Below are 14,837 nucleotides of genomic sequence, written 5' to 3' on the forward strand. Positions count from 1 at the left end.
CTGCAAAGTGCTACAGATTGAAGCAAAATCTGGAAACTGCAACTAGAGTAAAGTCTGTCTGCCTTGTGGTTAAGTGATATTTCCCATAGGCAGTGCATATTTTCACTCTATCAGTACATTTCCAGGCAAAATTTAGCTTTTTATACCTCTGAAGTTATGAGCCAAATTGCAGGGATCTACAGCACTGCTCTGTGAAAGTCTTATGCACCAAATACCACTGTTAAAAATGGAGCCTTGTTGAGTAATGAATTTGTGGATATAAAATGTATTCATTTGGCCATTTTTGGATGCTAGTCATCTCTGAACTTTAAGTCACGGGTTTGGCTGGGCTTCTCAGGCTTGGCTTGACTTGCCCTTATGCTGAAGAGCTGATTATATCCAGCGTATCATATCCAGTGCCTCTATAGCATTTATCTTCTTGTCCCTATCTTCTCTCTCTCCTTCCCATTTCTCTCTTTTTGTCTCTGACTTTCCCACCTTCCTTCCCCTACTTTCTTTCTGTTTCTGGTTTCATACTGTGTAAAGCTAATGAAAACAAGCAGATTCACTTTGGAGAGCTTTTGATACTGGTTAGTCTAACGATTTCACATAATTGGCTCTGATGGATTTTGGCTGTGTAGCTAAATCCCTTCCCTCCAAAAACAAACAAAACACCTCAAGCAAACAAAATATGCTGTGACTTTTTTGGACAAGTTCTTTAATCTCCAGTTTGGCATATTCATATTCCTTAACAAATGCATCTATCATGTCAGCTATCGTGGAATGAAAGAGAGATTTCTCTAAGGAACATTTTTTGTTTCCAAAATAGGGCAACGTAGATAGAAGACTGTTTTGTGTTTTCCTCTGAATACTTTGTTGCCACATATTTAAAAGAATGGCATTTTAGTAATAAGCTTTATTTCAAATTCAAATCACTCAGAGATTTTCAGGAGGAAGAAAGGACAGAAATCCATCTGACCAAACAGCTATCAAGATGTTCTTCCATTGCAGGACCAGATCATCTGTGCCTAGTTTCTTGTACTGAAATACTTGTCCAGACTATTTTCAATAATATCTGAAAGGGAAATTCCTGTCTACCCTGTACAGCCTATTCCTTTATTAGTAAAATAGTTTCAGGATTGTTCTTTGTCCCGAATAAAGCATGAGTGAACTGTGAGAGAGAGAAAGATTCAGGGACAACAGAAAAAGGAGATGGCATTTAGACTTGTAACTATAGCATAAGGCAATAACTGAAATAAATAACTTTTTTTTGGTCAAATTTGGTACATTTGTCTAGTTCTTTTTACAACTGTTCACCAAGAGCAACATTGTCTGATTTTGTAGTGTTATAAATAATGAGTCTAATTTCATTTAAAAATGCCAATTTATTGATAAAATTTTGCGAAATAGAATTTTATGGAAAAAGCCAAAATCAATCAGACAGCATGGATCCCGGGATCGATGCTGGGTGAACCTCAGATCCAGCAGCGTGCTGTATCCTCCCTGGTTCACAAATTCTGTCCTTGCACAGTCCACTTTTATGCAGTTTTTCTTGCTTGAGGCAAAAGTTGCCTCATCCTATTGTCCATTCTGTTGGTGTTTCAAATTAATATTTCTTTTCTTTCCCTCTGTGGTCTGGTGAATGGTTTTCCAGGCAGTGTTGGGGCTCCTGATTAGACTTACAGGAACTTGGCATTCACATGCCCACCAGTTCGATGTAGATCAATAAGATCCCAGTCAGGTGATGATCACCGGTTGTTGGCAATCCCATCTCTGGAGAGGGCCCCTCTCCTGGTGGGGGCACCCTTCTTTGTTTTGCAGATGAATGGGTCTCCTATTCCTGGAAGCAGCTTGTAGTTGCACCACACTTCTATTTCAAGGATGTAGTGGCATTTGATACAGTATATATTTTTATACAGGATATCTATCTAAAAAGAATGAATTAATTCTCCAATATTTATAACAGTAGGTAGGCAGCAGCTGCTTTCAGTGGTTGAAACTGTTTTTCATTAGTCTTAGGGGTGTGGTCAGGGAGGGTGAAACTTGGTCCTCTGCACTAATTTAATGGGATTCTCGAATGACTGTTTTTTTTCATATTTACAAAGTGTTTGGAGAAAGGAAACAGCCTGGAGAGGAGACATACAGTGACTTTTGCAGGTTTTATATGTGAGAGGGTTTATGGAAACAGTGCAGGTATTTTTTGCAGTGACTTCTTGAATGAATGTACCACACTTCAGATTTAGCCTGGTATTAGCTTTCTGGGAACCTGAGGGAACAATGCCTGTTCTTCTTCCCTTCACACGAAGTTCTTTTACCATTGCTGTCTCTCTGACCCCAGTCCTTCAATGAGATGATCTTTCCTCTCTGCCATTGCCTACCATTTACTCTTGCTTAAGAAAAAAATGTTTTAGTATACATCAAAAGCCTAAAGCACATACGGATGCACAGGGCTTGTATGATTCATCTCAGTTCTTCCATTTCAGATCTGGATTGTAACTTCTGTAATCCTTGCTGACAAGAGGCAGCAAGGGAGCTGCATTATCTCAGGTGTTGTTAGGATTCAGAGCTGTGATTCTAAGAATGAGCCTGTTGTTCTCCTTTCATTCCTAAGATGGTGCTTCTTGTTGGTAATATTGTTGACTTTGAACTGCGTCTAAAGCATTCAAGAGAATATTTAAATTCTTGCCAGCTTCTGTCACCTGTATAGGGGAAAGTTTGCCTTATGTGCACTTCTGTATTGAAAAAGTCAATAGTCATTCCTCAATGTGCTGGCAGGAATAGTATTTGTAATATTTTAAGAAGTAGTAAGTGCTGCATCTACATCTGACTAAAGATACAGCAAAGGAGAATCAATTTTTTAACAAATTGCTCTGTCATTATCTATTTGCAAACTACCAAATGCACTACTATTCAGGACAGAGCAGAAGAAATAAAGTACCTATTTCATCAATCTTGTGCCTTAATAACATTTATCACAATGCAACACGGAACTGTAGAATAAACTTTCTCATACACTGACAAAGTAATTGTATATGGTACATAGTGATATTTCAATAATTCACCTAGTCTTGGCTCTCAACCCCTAAGAGAAATGGAGGAGAGCTATCCAGTAGTAATTCTCTGTTAAAGAACATCTGTCACTAACACAGATAATCAAAATCTTTGCAAAAAGGAGAGATGTCATAATCCATCATTCCCACTTAAAGGAAATTAGTAGAATTGTGTGCTAAATATTTTTTTGTATTTTCTCCCCTGTTGCAGAACTTTCCTTTTTGTTCGAGATGGTAACCCAAATAAAAGGAATGTGCACAATGAGACATCTATGCACTTACTGTGTATGGGACCTCAGATCATGATCTCAGAGGGAGCTCTTCATCCCCGCCTGACAAGACCCTCAGAAGACGACTGCAGAAGAGCTGATTGTCTGCAAATGATCTTGAAGTGGAAGGGGGCAAAGCTGGATGAAGGACAGTATGAACGAGCAGCCATTGATGCTGTTGATAACAAAAAAAATACACCTTTGCACTATGCTGCTGCCTCAGGGATGAAAACCTGTGTTGAGGTAAAAGTTCATATACAATTATAAGTTTATGTATATTATAAGTAACTGACATGCAAAATGTTTCACAAAGCTTTTTTTCATGCGAGGGGGAATCTGATATGTTATATTAAATTAATTTTAAATTTTATTTTCCATTAATTGGAAAAATTGCAAAGATAAACAGCCCAAAACAAACACTGTAGAGAAAAATGAAAGAAATGGATTACATATACATTGCCTTCATGAAAATAACTCCTCAACATGAAGAAGACTCATGTAGGTATATAAAAATAGGAATTAATTACAAGACTGTAACAGTGGAGAAAAGGCTTTAAAGGTAGGCATAGGCATCCTATATGTGTAAAGAGAAGTGAAATAACAACCTGAGAGAAAATTGAGGCTCTTTTTATTTTGCTGTGCAGGTGAGACTGGAAATGCTGTAGATGTTTCAAGAACATATTTGATGTCTTTAATTTACAGTGTCTAGGTTTTTTAATGTTTGCAAAAGTAGTGGATAATAATGAGTAATTGGGAATGACTTTTGAAGATCTTGGCTCAGATTTATTTTTAAACAATGTTAAGTAATGAGAACTAGCATTTAGTTGTGCTGGTAATTTAATATAAAGAACATGAGCAGACATCTAATATTTTGAAAAACAGTTAACATCCTCATACGTCTGTCTATTTTAACACCAAAATTTGTATTTTCAATGGCAACAAGTACTTCACAGTTCAGCATTTGTATGTGAAATTTACTTTTTTTTTCTACTGTTCATAATTTCATGTTTATTCCAACTATGCTCAGTAACTTGGTATCATCAGCAAAGTTTATCACCTCTTTTTTCACCTTCTCTTCTAGAATACATCTTCATATCTTAAACAGTCAGGTCCCAGAACCTCTGGAAATTCACTGGTGACCTATCTTTGCAGTAAAAACCTGATGATATTTCCTGACATTCTCTGGAGCTGCTTTTAGTATTGGTGTTACTTTTACTCTCTTCTAATTTTGTAGCATGACAGATGCAGTAAACTGCATATTATAATAAATAGTTCAGAAGTTTTATATTTGAGCTTCATTAGGACTCATGAATATAAGATAAGTGTGGTATACTTATACCATAAGATGGTACTTATGGTATAAATACCATCTAATGCTGAGTATTTATATTAGTATTTGATTATCGATTTTTCTAGAACCTCTTGTGCTGAGACTTCAATTTTAAAGACTTTCTTTTGTGTCCTTCCTAAAGTATGTGTGGTACATCCACAGAGAATCCAACAGTTCATCCCACTTTTTTGCTATTTGTTATATGAGATTGCTTTTACACTTTGTCCAGCAACCAACTTTACAAAAACATTGAAAGATTCACTGTGTGATGTTTTAAAAATATTTGTTCTGAGTTTTTCTGCACATGGTATTTCAGCTCAAAAACCTGTCAGTCTTCTTTATTGGAATTTTGCATATATACCTTTCCCAGACTTTGTTCTTTACATATTCTTCATCTAGACACCACCTCAGCTTCTTACTTTCCACATGATTTTGTCCTGTTTGTCTCTCTTCACAGATTCTTCTGATGTTTCTGGAATCTTTTTCCACATTTACTTAGTATCTCCTTTTGAAAGTAGGCAGTGGATTTCTTGACTTAATTAATTCTACTTTTTGAAAGCGGGCAGTGTATTCCTTGTCTTTCTACCTCTTCTGCAAGTTTAATAAATCCTTGGGAGTTGTTAATGAGTGGTTCTTTGATAGTACTATTTTGAATTAGGTCTTGCAGACTACTCTGGACAAAGTCAAGATGTGTTTCTCCTCTCAGCAGCTCTTTCCACTGGTATTTCTTGATAGAGTTTGTTTGTTTGGAGTCTATTTTAAAAACAGATACATAGCATCATATTCTCTGTGAATTCTCTTTTAAAGTTTGTCATTTCAGTTCCTCGGCCTCAGCTCTGCACCCTCTTGAACTGAATGTTCTTCTTTTATTAGTCTTTTCTATAGAAGTTCAGATAGTGTCTTTTTATTTCCAATATCCAACCCTTCTTTCATTCTGTTAGTATACAGATCATCCTTAGTTTTTTTAGCTTCTAATGAATGAAAACTCATCTTCCTGATGCCATTTTCTATGCTGTTATTTAAGCTCCTGCCTCTCTGGTTCCCTGCTCAGTACTGAGAGGAGTTAAGAGGATGCTGCTGTCAGATGCCCATACTTAAACTCCAGCAACACAGCCTCAATCTTGCCCCTATGCCTTCTCTTGCCTCTGCCCCATGTTGTTACAGCTCCTCAAGTTCCACACCAGCAGTTTGTCTTCAACATGTGCTTAGAAATTATTTACGTATTTACTGAATTTCAGCAGGGAGGCAAGTCACTGTGCAGTCCTTCCTAGCTGAAGTATATTCAGACCCAGCTAGCTCTAGACAGGATAACTGAATGACATATAGCTGTCGCCTGGCTCTTTCTTTTATCCAAAATAAATCATGGTTATAAGATTGATTTAGAGCCTCTTGTGATGTGATTTATTTGTAAACAAATATTAGGCTGTCTCCTCGGTCTGTGTTACTACTGCTTTTATTTTGATTGTCAAGTTTTTATTCTTCAGATTTCATAAGGGAACTAATTGCAAAGGACTATAGAAGTCGCTCTTGTTCTCTCATTTTAGTGCCACTTATTTGATCCAGCTTCCTGATAAATTCTGCCTACAGGCATTTCACTTGCAGATGTTCTATCTGTCCTTCCTCATGATGAGACATTTGCTTTTAAACATATTTTTATTTACATTATTATACAATAGAGGACAAATGTGCATATCATATGAGAAAATGGGAGATAGCAATTAGTATTGAATGACCTCTTAAAAAAGTTGGTGAAAAACATGCACGTAAAATGATTTGATGTAAGAAAGGTTGTTTCTGGTAGAGAAATAGTAAACAGAAGAAACTTTAAGTAACAAGTTTCCAGCATATTTCAGTATCTGGTATTTACAAACTTACAAGGGATTTGAGCGAGGAGTCTTCTGCCTGTTTCTGTCTTCATGTCCCTACATGGGGCTATACAGTGGTGTTAGAGTTTTTAAACAACAGTTTAAAAAGTTTCAGTTTCAAGAGAATGAAGCAAATGGGGTCATGCAGTAAGGTCCAGGCAGACTGTAATGTCAGAAAGAATAACAGCTGCTGCAGAGTGAATTGTGGTTCTGGAGCTGAGCTGCAGCTTTTAACTGCAGACTAAAGTCAATTTGTTTTAAACTTATCATAAAAGTTCATGGTTTGTGCTTCTTTACAAATTATCATTCTATTTCTCAGTGTCTGTAATGTGATTCATTAGATAAATCCAGTTAGTAGACAGCTAATTCCTCATTTAATTATATAAACTGGGTTATGTTATCTTAGCAATACATATTGTAATTGAGTAAACCATTTCTGACTCTAATTCACTTTCAGTTTGTCTTTGAAGAAGAATTTACAATCTGATCCACACAAATTGCTATTTGCCCGAGTTATGTAGTCCTAACTAGTCATAGTTTCTGCATTAGATACAGTGTACAACCCAAGCTAAAACTTCTTTATGTGCCCTACCACGGGATAGAGGACCTTGAATCTGAGATATCATAAATCCTCCGGTCTGTGCTCTGCAGTCCTTCTAACTTCTTCAACAGGAACAGGTTTATGAACAGAAACACTACATGCCTTCACCAAGCCTGAAACTGAGAGATTGGTGAAGGAATTTAACATTTATCTCTTTGTTCCTAGAAGCATTTGAGGATTAAAATTCTTAAAAAACAAAACAAAACAAAACAAAAACAACAACAACAAAAAAAACAAAAACAAACAAAAAAAAAACAAAAACAAAAACAAAACAACAAACAAAAAAACACAAACAAACCAAACAAACCACAAAACAGATAAAGAAACTGATCCTAATTCTCAAGTTGTCCTTCCTCTCTCCAGAAAACTGAACCTCTCTTAGAACCCCAGGAATGCCTCTTGCCCATTTTTTGCAGTGGTACTCTCAGAGCAGCATTCCTCTTCATTGTCTCCTTCACTTTTCACCACTTTTCAGGAAAACCCCAGTTCTGTATCTTTGCCTGTCCCCACCACACCCAAATAAGAAAAGGAAACCCCAAACGTAGATACTTTTGGGTAAAGTACATACTGGTTGACTTGTTCAGAGTTGACAGTCAAATATGCAGTTTTGATACTGCTCCATTCACATGTGTTGGATTTTTCCTCTGAGTAGAACAGCTGTGTGAAACCCATTGCTAAAGATAGTTTGGGTAAAATTATATGCTTACCTCAAACTACTGAATAGACAATAATAACTTTCATGAACAGATTTGATTTTATGCAGCTACATTCCACACTATCACAGTATATTTGGCATATTAAATGGTATTTTTGCAATTTTGCAATTAAATTGCTAATATGATTGTTTAGATTATTAATCTCAATTAATCAAGCAACACAAGACTTTTGAACAATGCTTCTAGAGAAATATGGCATCATTATTAAAAATTAGTTGCTTCGCATATTCCTCATCTTGCAGATTAGATTTTGAACTGCATAAGTCTATGGAATATTCTTTCAAATATATTTATGATTCTTTTTCCTCAGAAGGTGTCTTAGTTGCCTCAGTTAAATTTCTCTTAGAGGTTAAAATGAACAGACAGAATACAATATTCAGGTTAACGAAGTTTTGGCAGTGTTAAGAGGTTTAGATAGAACAAAGGTTAACTGTTGACTGTGTATCGTGGTAATTGTCTCAGTGTCATCTGCATTTCTGCCTGATACTCTGCTATGAAGATGAAACATTCAGTGACACTAATACCTTCTGAGCTAAATCTTGTCGTTGCACTGGTTTGTGGTATTTTTGGTATTTTGTTTTGGAGAAGGTGGGAAAGCTTTCCCAATCTACAGGAATGAATCCAGGTTTGTAAAAGACATTCTGTATTCTGCAGTGACAGATGAAGGAAATTTTCTACTGAAGAAAAATTTAAGGAGTGTCTGATCACGATCGAAAAGGCTTATATGAAGAACAGATAAATTTAGAGAAATTTGTAGCATTTTGGAAGTGTAAAAATTAGAACCTTAGTTTTGAAATACCCTGAATAGGGTTGTTACAGACATCATGGTCTGAAGGCAAGATGATGTTTATAGACTTTATTTAGTAACAAGATGAATCATTTTAGTAACGATATAAAGGTGTCATAATAAATCAGCAGAATGTTTCACCTGGGCCTTTAAAATCTGTGGCATATGCTGTCCTTGCTTTTATAGCAGGTCAGTTTATATCAAGAGACCAAGTCAGCAAGTTAAAGAGAGCAGCACAGGGGTTTAATTGTTAGAGACTGCATTTTGGGAGAGTTACTGGCAAGAGTGAAATGACGGAACACTGGACCATATTAGAATTGCTTGAATTAGCATTATTTCATTTCACTTTTTTCATGTCCTCAAAAACAAAGTAGAGCGGCCAGTAGTGTTTTGTGCTCCCTATGGCTTGGTATCCTCTCATCTCTCCTACCCAAGGAATCTTCTATTTTCTGTCAGCACAAATGTACAAATGGTGGAGTTGTACCCATGTAGAAAGAGTATTTAAAGGTGGTTTTAGCTCCATCTTCACACATGCTTGAGGGCCTCAGACCCCTCATTTTCTATGGGGCACTGACCATATCAGTGAAGCAGCATTTTAGTCATTAAAACCTAACTAACATATTGTGCAGCATTACCTTGTAATGTATTTCTTAGATTTAGTGGTTCTGTGTAATTATGGTGTGTACAGGTATAATTATGCACAAAAGCAAGCAGTAATTTATTTAATAACAATATATAATCCTTGTTTCTAATGACCATTATTATTGTTATTGTAATAATTGTTCTGTTTTTCTTGTTCTTTTTTTGTTTTATTTTCTTCTTAGTTCACATGCTTTTTTCTTTAGGGTTCTATTAGAGTTGCTAATTAATAGCTGCTTACTTTGCCATTTTACTTTTCAGCTTCTAGTAAAACATGGTGGAGATTTGTTTGCAGAAAATGAAAATAAAGATACCCCATGTGACTGTGCAGAGAAACAGCACCACAAAGAGCTGGCTCTTAACCTGGAATCTCGAATGGTATTTTCACGTGATCCTGAAGCTGAAAGCATTGAAGCTGAGTATGCTGCTTTAGACAAAAAAGAGGTCAGAAGATACTTTAAGTCTGAAGTATTTTGCACATTTCTGTTCATAGCAGTTACATTGTGACACAGGTCTGCAAGTATTTCAGTAGGTACTGTACTTTGTACTTTCTATTTGTAAACAGTTTTAGCACAGCTCTTTATCATTTTCAAGTTAAGCTCTGAGAACATAACAAATACATTGTCAAAAGTAAACAGAAATTTTATTCATATCTTAGTTATGTGGACTGTCTGGCAGGCTGTGAGGCCGGAGGAGATGCAGTGAGGCCAGTACACTCAGAAACAGTTTCTCTAAACAAACATTATTTAATGTTTTTTTTTTTTTTAATATTTCTTAAGATGCCTTTTTTCTCAAAAGTTATGACAAAAGAAATTCTGAAAAGGAGGAAACCTGTGGAATAGAGTAGGGAAAATTTTCCCATGGATCTTTCTGGACTGAGACTGGGTTGAATGTTATGAAAAACACTCAGAACTGACTAGTACAGGCCTTCAACATAGTGTGTTTACTTTTTTGTTTTATAACATGATGCCTGAAGCTACTGCATACCAGAGTTTATATGAAAAACAGGTAATAACAAGTGGTGTTACTTCCAAGTACATTTTTGAAAGAGAGAGAGAATTCACTGACAAAAAATTGGTTTGAATTCTGTTATGCCTTACAGACAACTGTGATTCCATTAAGATAATTCAACCAAAAGGATTCTGAGTACAAGTTCCCTCCCCATTCATTATCAGATTTTAGTTAACTAAAATTCTAAATAAGAATTCATAGATAAATTATATGATTCGGTAAATATTACAAAATAATTCTGTTTAAATTAAAGGACAATAGATTTCTCTATGGTTACTCCCTTACTCCCTTCAGAAATAGCATGGCTTGCCTTTTTACTAGCTTGGTCCACTTATGACCTGATGATGTTTAAAAGAAAATACATGAGTAGGCTTAGATCACATTAACTGTTCCTCTGAAAAATGCCACTCATGGTCACTTTTATTTGAAAGTAAGAAGGTCCTTGTAGGGTCCATTTAATTTTTTGACCATTTTTCTTGGATAAATTCAAATGTAAACAGGCTTAATTAGATAGTTTATTCCTAGACGAGACATTCAGAGATGAGGTTTAATATAGTTAGTACATTGAAATAGCAAACGTAATTAACTCACTTTGATTTCTCTGAATATTTCCATGTAGAGGCATCCAAATTATAAGAAGATAGTTTGAAATTATATTTTCTCTCCTGGCAGAAACACTTTAAAAGGCTGCAGCCGTTTCTTGCCACAATTGCAGTTTACCACTCCTCTGGTTTTGCAAATAGAACTATTTGGAAGGTTATGTTTTCAGCTGGATCATAACAATGTTTTGGCTTAAAAGAAGAAAAAGTTTTAAAGGGTGGTAATATATAACTGTACTATTTAAGTTGAATAATTGTTATCATCATATTTATACAAGGGGTTTTCTGGCATATACACCAGCACGGGTAAGAAGATGAGGAACTTACAGATATGGGTGGTGCAAATCAAGGGCCACTTGAATAGCCTTTTCTGCAAGAGAAGATGTTGTCTCATGCCTATTTAAGGTAGATGCTGAGCAAAGCCATCTTAAAGCCTTGATAGTTACAAGGGACTGCACAGCTGTCCATCTCACATACCAGCACAGCTTTCCCATGTGTTCCAAATGTTCCCAAGCCAAAAAATGTCAGCCTGGAATTTGGTACACCAATTGATGACCTTGGGAATTTACAGAGTGCAATTCTATCTTCACATGCTCTCTGCTGGTTTTTTCCCCCTTTCCTTATGACTTTCCAGTGGGACAATTTCTCTAAGATTTTGTTTGTCTCTAAAAAAACAAGTGCTGGCACAAGGGAGATGCCAAGAGTGTGTAGCCAGGAGACATTAATCTTTCAAATTGAGCCCTCAGAGTGGCCAAAAGCAGTTGAAGAAACAGCCTTAGAAAGAGTTGCACTGAGCTGCAATTCAACTGACTGCATGTCCTCATCCTCCAGGTCGGTGTACAAATGTCTGGGATGGGCAGTGACAGCTGCACTTACCACTGGCAATGGTGATGCCTCTGTCAAAAGCCCCAGAGTACAGATGCTTCACCAGAATTGCCTCTCAAGGACGATCCTCTAATTTTTTCTCTTCATTTCATTTTTATGTATTATTAAACACTGAGGGATGGAGTGTACAAAATGCTTGTTTAGCATAGTATTCAGCTTGTAATTGTTGCTATTCAACACCCTTTCAAAACAGAAAATATTCTTTCATGAATAATTAAAAAACTTTGAACACTAAGAAATGCATTTTCAAAGGAACGGCATCTTTTGAATGAAGGTTACAGGAAAAGATAAAACATTTGAAAACCATGAATAGGATTTCTTCCCAGGCAAAACAACCAAATGGGCTTGACTGCAGTGTTTAAGATCTGCACAGCAGTATCTGTAATGATATACCCAATACTTCCCCTTCCAAGCCTGCCATGTTTACAAGAGAACACAATCCTTTTTTTTTCCTTGATTCTTTGCTCTTACTTTGTTGAATAATCTCAAAAAAAAATAATCTTTGTTATATAAAATCTAAATCTATCTTTAAATTTAATTGAAAATACGCTGAATAATATGACAGTAAGTGATTGTACTTCAGCTGCTTTTATAGATTTTGGTTTTCCTTTTGCACAGTCTTTTACATTGTTGTTTGTTGTAGCATGAGAGGATATTTGCCTTGGTGATGTATCCCTTGGAGTCCCGAGACTGAAAGGGTCCTTCCTTTCAATCAAATCATGGAATGTTTTAAATTTACAGTAGAAACACCTGGGAATGAACAGTAACTCATAGCAGATCATCCAGAACAGTTTTGGCTCTCAGACACAGTGAAATACCTTATGCAATAGCAAAATATATAATTTCTTCATTCCCTTTACACATATATCACTGAATACTGAAGGAATACACTACTAGTGAGTGTATCACAGATTTACTGAGTGTATAATAATTGGAATGATTTTTTTCGATTCCTGAATTGATGTCATATAAATATATAAGTAATATAGACACCATAAGTACAAAGAGTTATCTTAAATTATTCAAATTTATTTGATCTCTACAAGTAGAGAATGGTCTATGAAGAGAAAGGAGAGAAGGAGACTACATTTAGTTAAGATATATGTAGTCTCAGTATACATATAATGCATATAATTTCACTTGAATGAGTTAAATGGAGTATAAATAATTTTTAATATATTACTCCATTAACTGTAGAACTCCATCCAGCCATAAAGGATGTTTACATGAAGTGTTTTGACACCATTTAATTATATAGTCACTGCTGTTGCAAAGAGTTACTTTCCCCGTCTTTTTTAATGGTTCTTTAAAAGAGAAGAAAGTAATATTAGTTTGAAATGAACTGTTAAATTAATCAGCTTACATACTAAAAGTACTTTAAGGAGAAAAGAAATAATTTATGATATCTAAATGTTAGTAGTAAAAACTGGAGAAGAAAATTCAAACAAATGTTGAAAATACAGAAGTGTTGGAATCTGTAGTGAGAAGCTCAGCAATGCGTTAAAGTAGTAACTCTATAACAGTATATTTTGAAATCATTATATAGTTAAGTGATGCTAATATTGAACGATGTCTTTTTCACAGCAAATATCAATAGAGAATTCCTCCATAAATGACCATTAAGAGAGGGCTCCAAGCATCATAAACTGTAATCAAAATCCTTTACAGCACATGGCATTGCAGAGATAAGTCATCAGTGTTCAAAGTAGTTCAAAAGAAACCTCTGTGATATTATATACTGGATAAAAAAAACCTCTGTGGTATTACATACTGGATGTACATCCTCATAACTAAAGACTGTATCTTCACAAACCTCTACAAGACTGTCTTGTACACTTTATCATTTGTAGGGTTCCCATTGTATAAAGTCTTCACTCTGGAATTTCCAGATTAACCTCCTTAATAGTGCCGGTCTAAAATTTCTTTTCTTTCAGCTTCTTCTCTAGGCTCATATGTTATTCTATGAAAAAAAGTCTGATGTTTCAAACACATTCTTAGGGAATATTTCCCTCATTACTTAAAAAGATCAAATTAGGATTCTTAAAAACTGAAGATCCAAAACTCCCTGCTGGGTTGTGTGGAATGCTCCAGCTGAGGTAATATAGTAGTCTGTAACACAAGGGGAGATATTTGCCAGTGGTTGACCTAGAACCAATCGGTTAAAGATAATTTAAACATATCTGTATTTTAGGATAAAATACCAGGTCCTAAAATGTACTTATATGTTGCAAGTTTACCAGAAAAGATATTTTTACTTGTGATGTGTATGGTCTTCAAGAATTGAGTACTGTTGTGCTGACACAGCTGATTGCTTTACAACTGCAATTCAAAATGGAGTTCAGATTCAGTCATGATCATTTTGTTTCTATTTTTTAGCTGTACATACAGCACAATTATAATCATTCTGGCACACAGTTGTTTCTATCCCTGTCTCTCTTAAATGTTTGTTAAAAATTATCTCTTTTGTAATAAGTTAAGAAGGTCAGTCAAATTCCAGCATGTTATTAATCCAAGCAGCCCAGATCTATTTCAGTGCAAGCCATTAGCGTTCAGATTGTCCTTTACTGAGTCATGCATGATCAGCACAGGAAGGACATACAGAAACTGCCTGAACTTGAGCAATCATGATACAGGTCAGGACACTCACACGTCATTTCTCTTCTGCTCTCCCTGCTTTCTCAAAAGGAACAAAGAGCTAAAGCAGATCTGGAGAGCATTACTCTTGCTTGATGACAAAGTTTCTAGGATGTAGAAGCCCCTGTTTGTTTCACTGATTAGCTAACAGGAGATGTCCTTGTGTGAGTCAGTTATGGTTTTAGATGCATTATGGAGTTAATTATGATGTCTGGAGTACAGGAAGCCAGATACATTTTTAGAGTAGGTGTCTTAAAAGAACAAAGTCATTTAGAAACCCAGGATATCCATTCTTCCCATCACTTCTGCTTGTTATCCTTAAGCAGACAGCAGACTTTTACTTAGACTGTAACTTTTTGAGGACAGAAGCAGTCTTTTGCTTTCTGGCTATGTATGTATGCATGCATTTGAGTCCTTATAAGCTAGCACTGGAGAGTCCTGGGCTATGGCCTACATAAAACCCAAATATGGA

The 14,837-nt window shown here is 35.7% G+C and overlaps 1 protein-coding gene across 3 annotated transcripts in view; it reads left to right on the forward strand.

The window, feature by feature from the left end:
- ANKIB1 (ankyrin repeat and IBR domain containing 1) overlaps positions 1-14,837 on the forward strand; it is an 88,895-nt gene that overhangs the window by 42,589 nt on the left and 31,469 nt on the right. For all 3 annotated transcript variants that reach the window (XM_066317208.1, XM_066317227.1, XM_066317218.1), the window contains exons 3-4: positions 3,241-3,541; positions 9,498-9,680. In XM_066317208.1, the coding sequence (XP_066173305.1) occupies positions 3,241-3,541; positions 9,498-9,680 (484 nt within the window). The remainder of the gene's footprint in view (positions 1-3,240; positions 3,542-9,497; positions 9,681-14,837) is intronic.

Source organism: Sylvia atricapilla, chromosome 1, assembly GCF_009819655.1.
Source record: "Sylvia atricapilla isolate bSylAtr1 chromosome 1, bSylAtr1.pri, whole genome shotgun sequence".
Classification (NCBI taxonomy): domain Eukaryota; kingdom Metazoa; phylum Chordata; class Aves; order Passeriformes; family Sylviidae; genus Sylvia; species Sylvia atricapilla.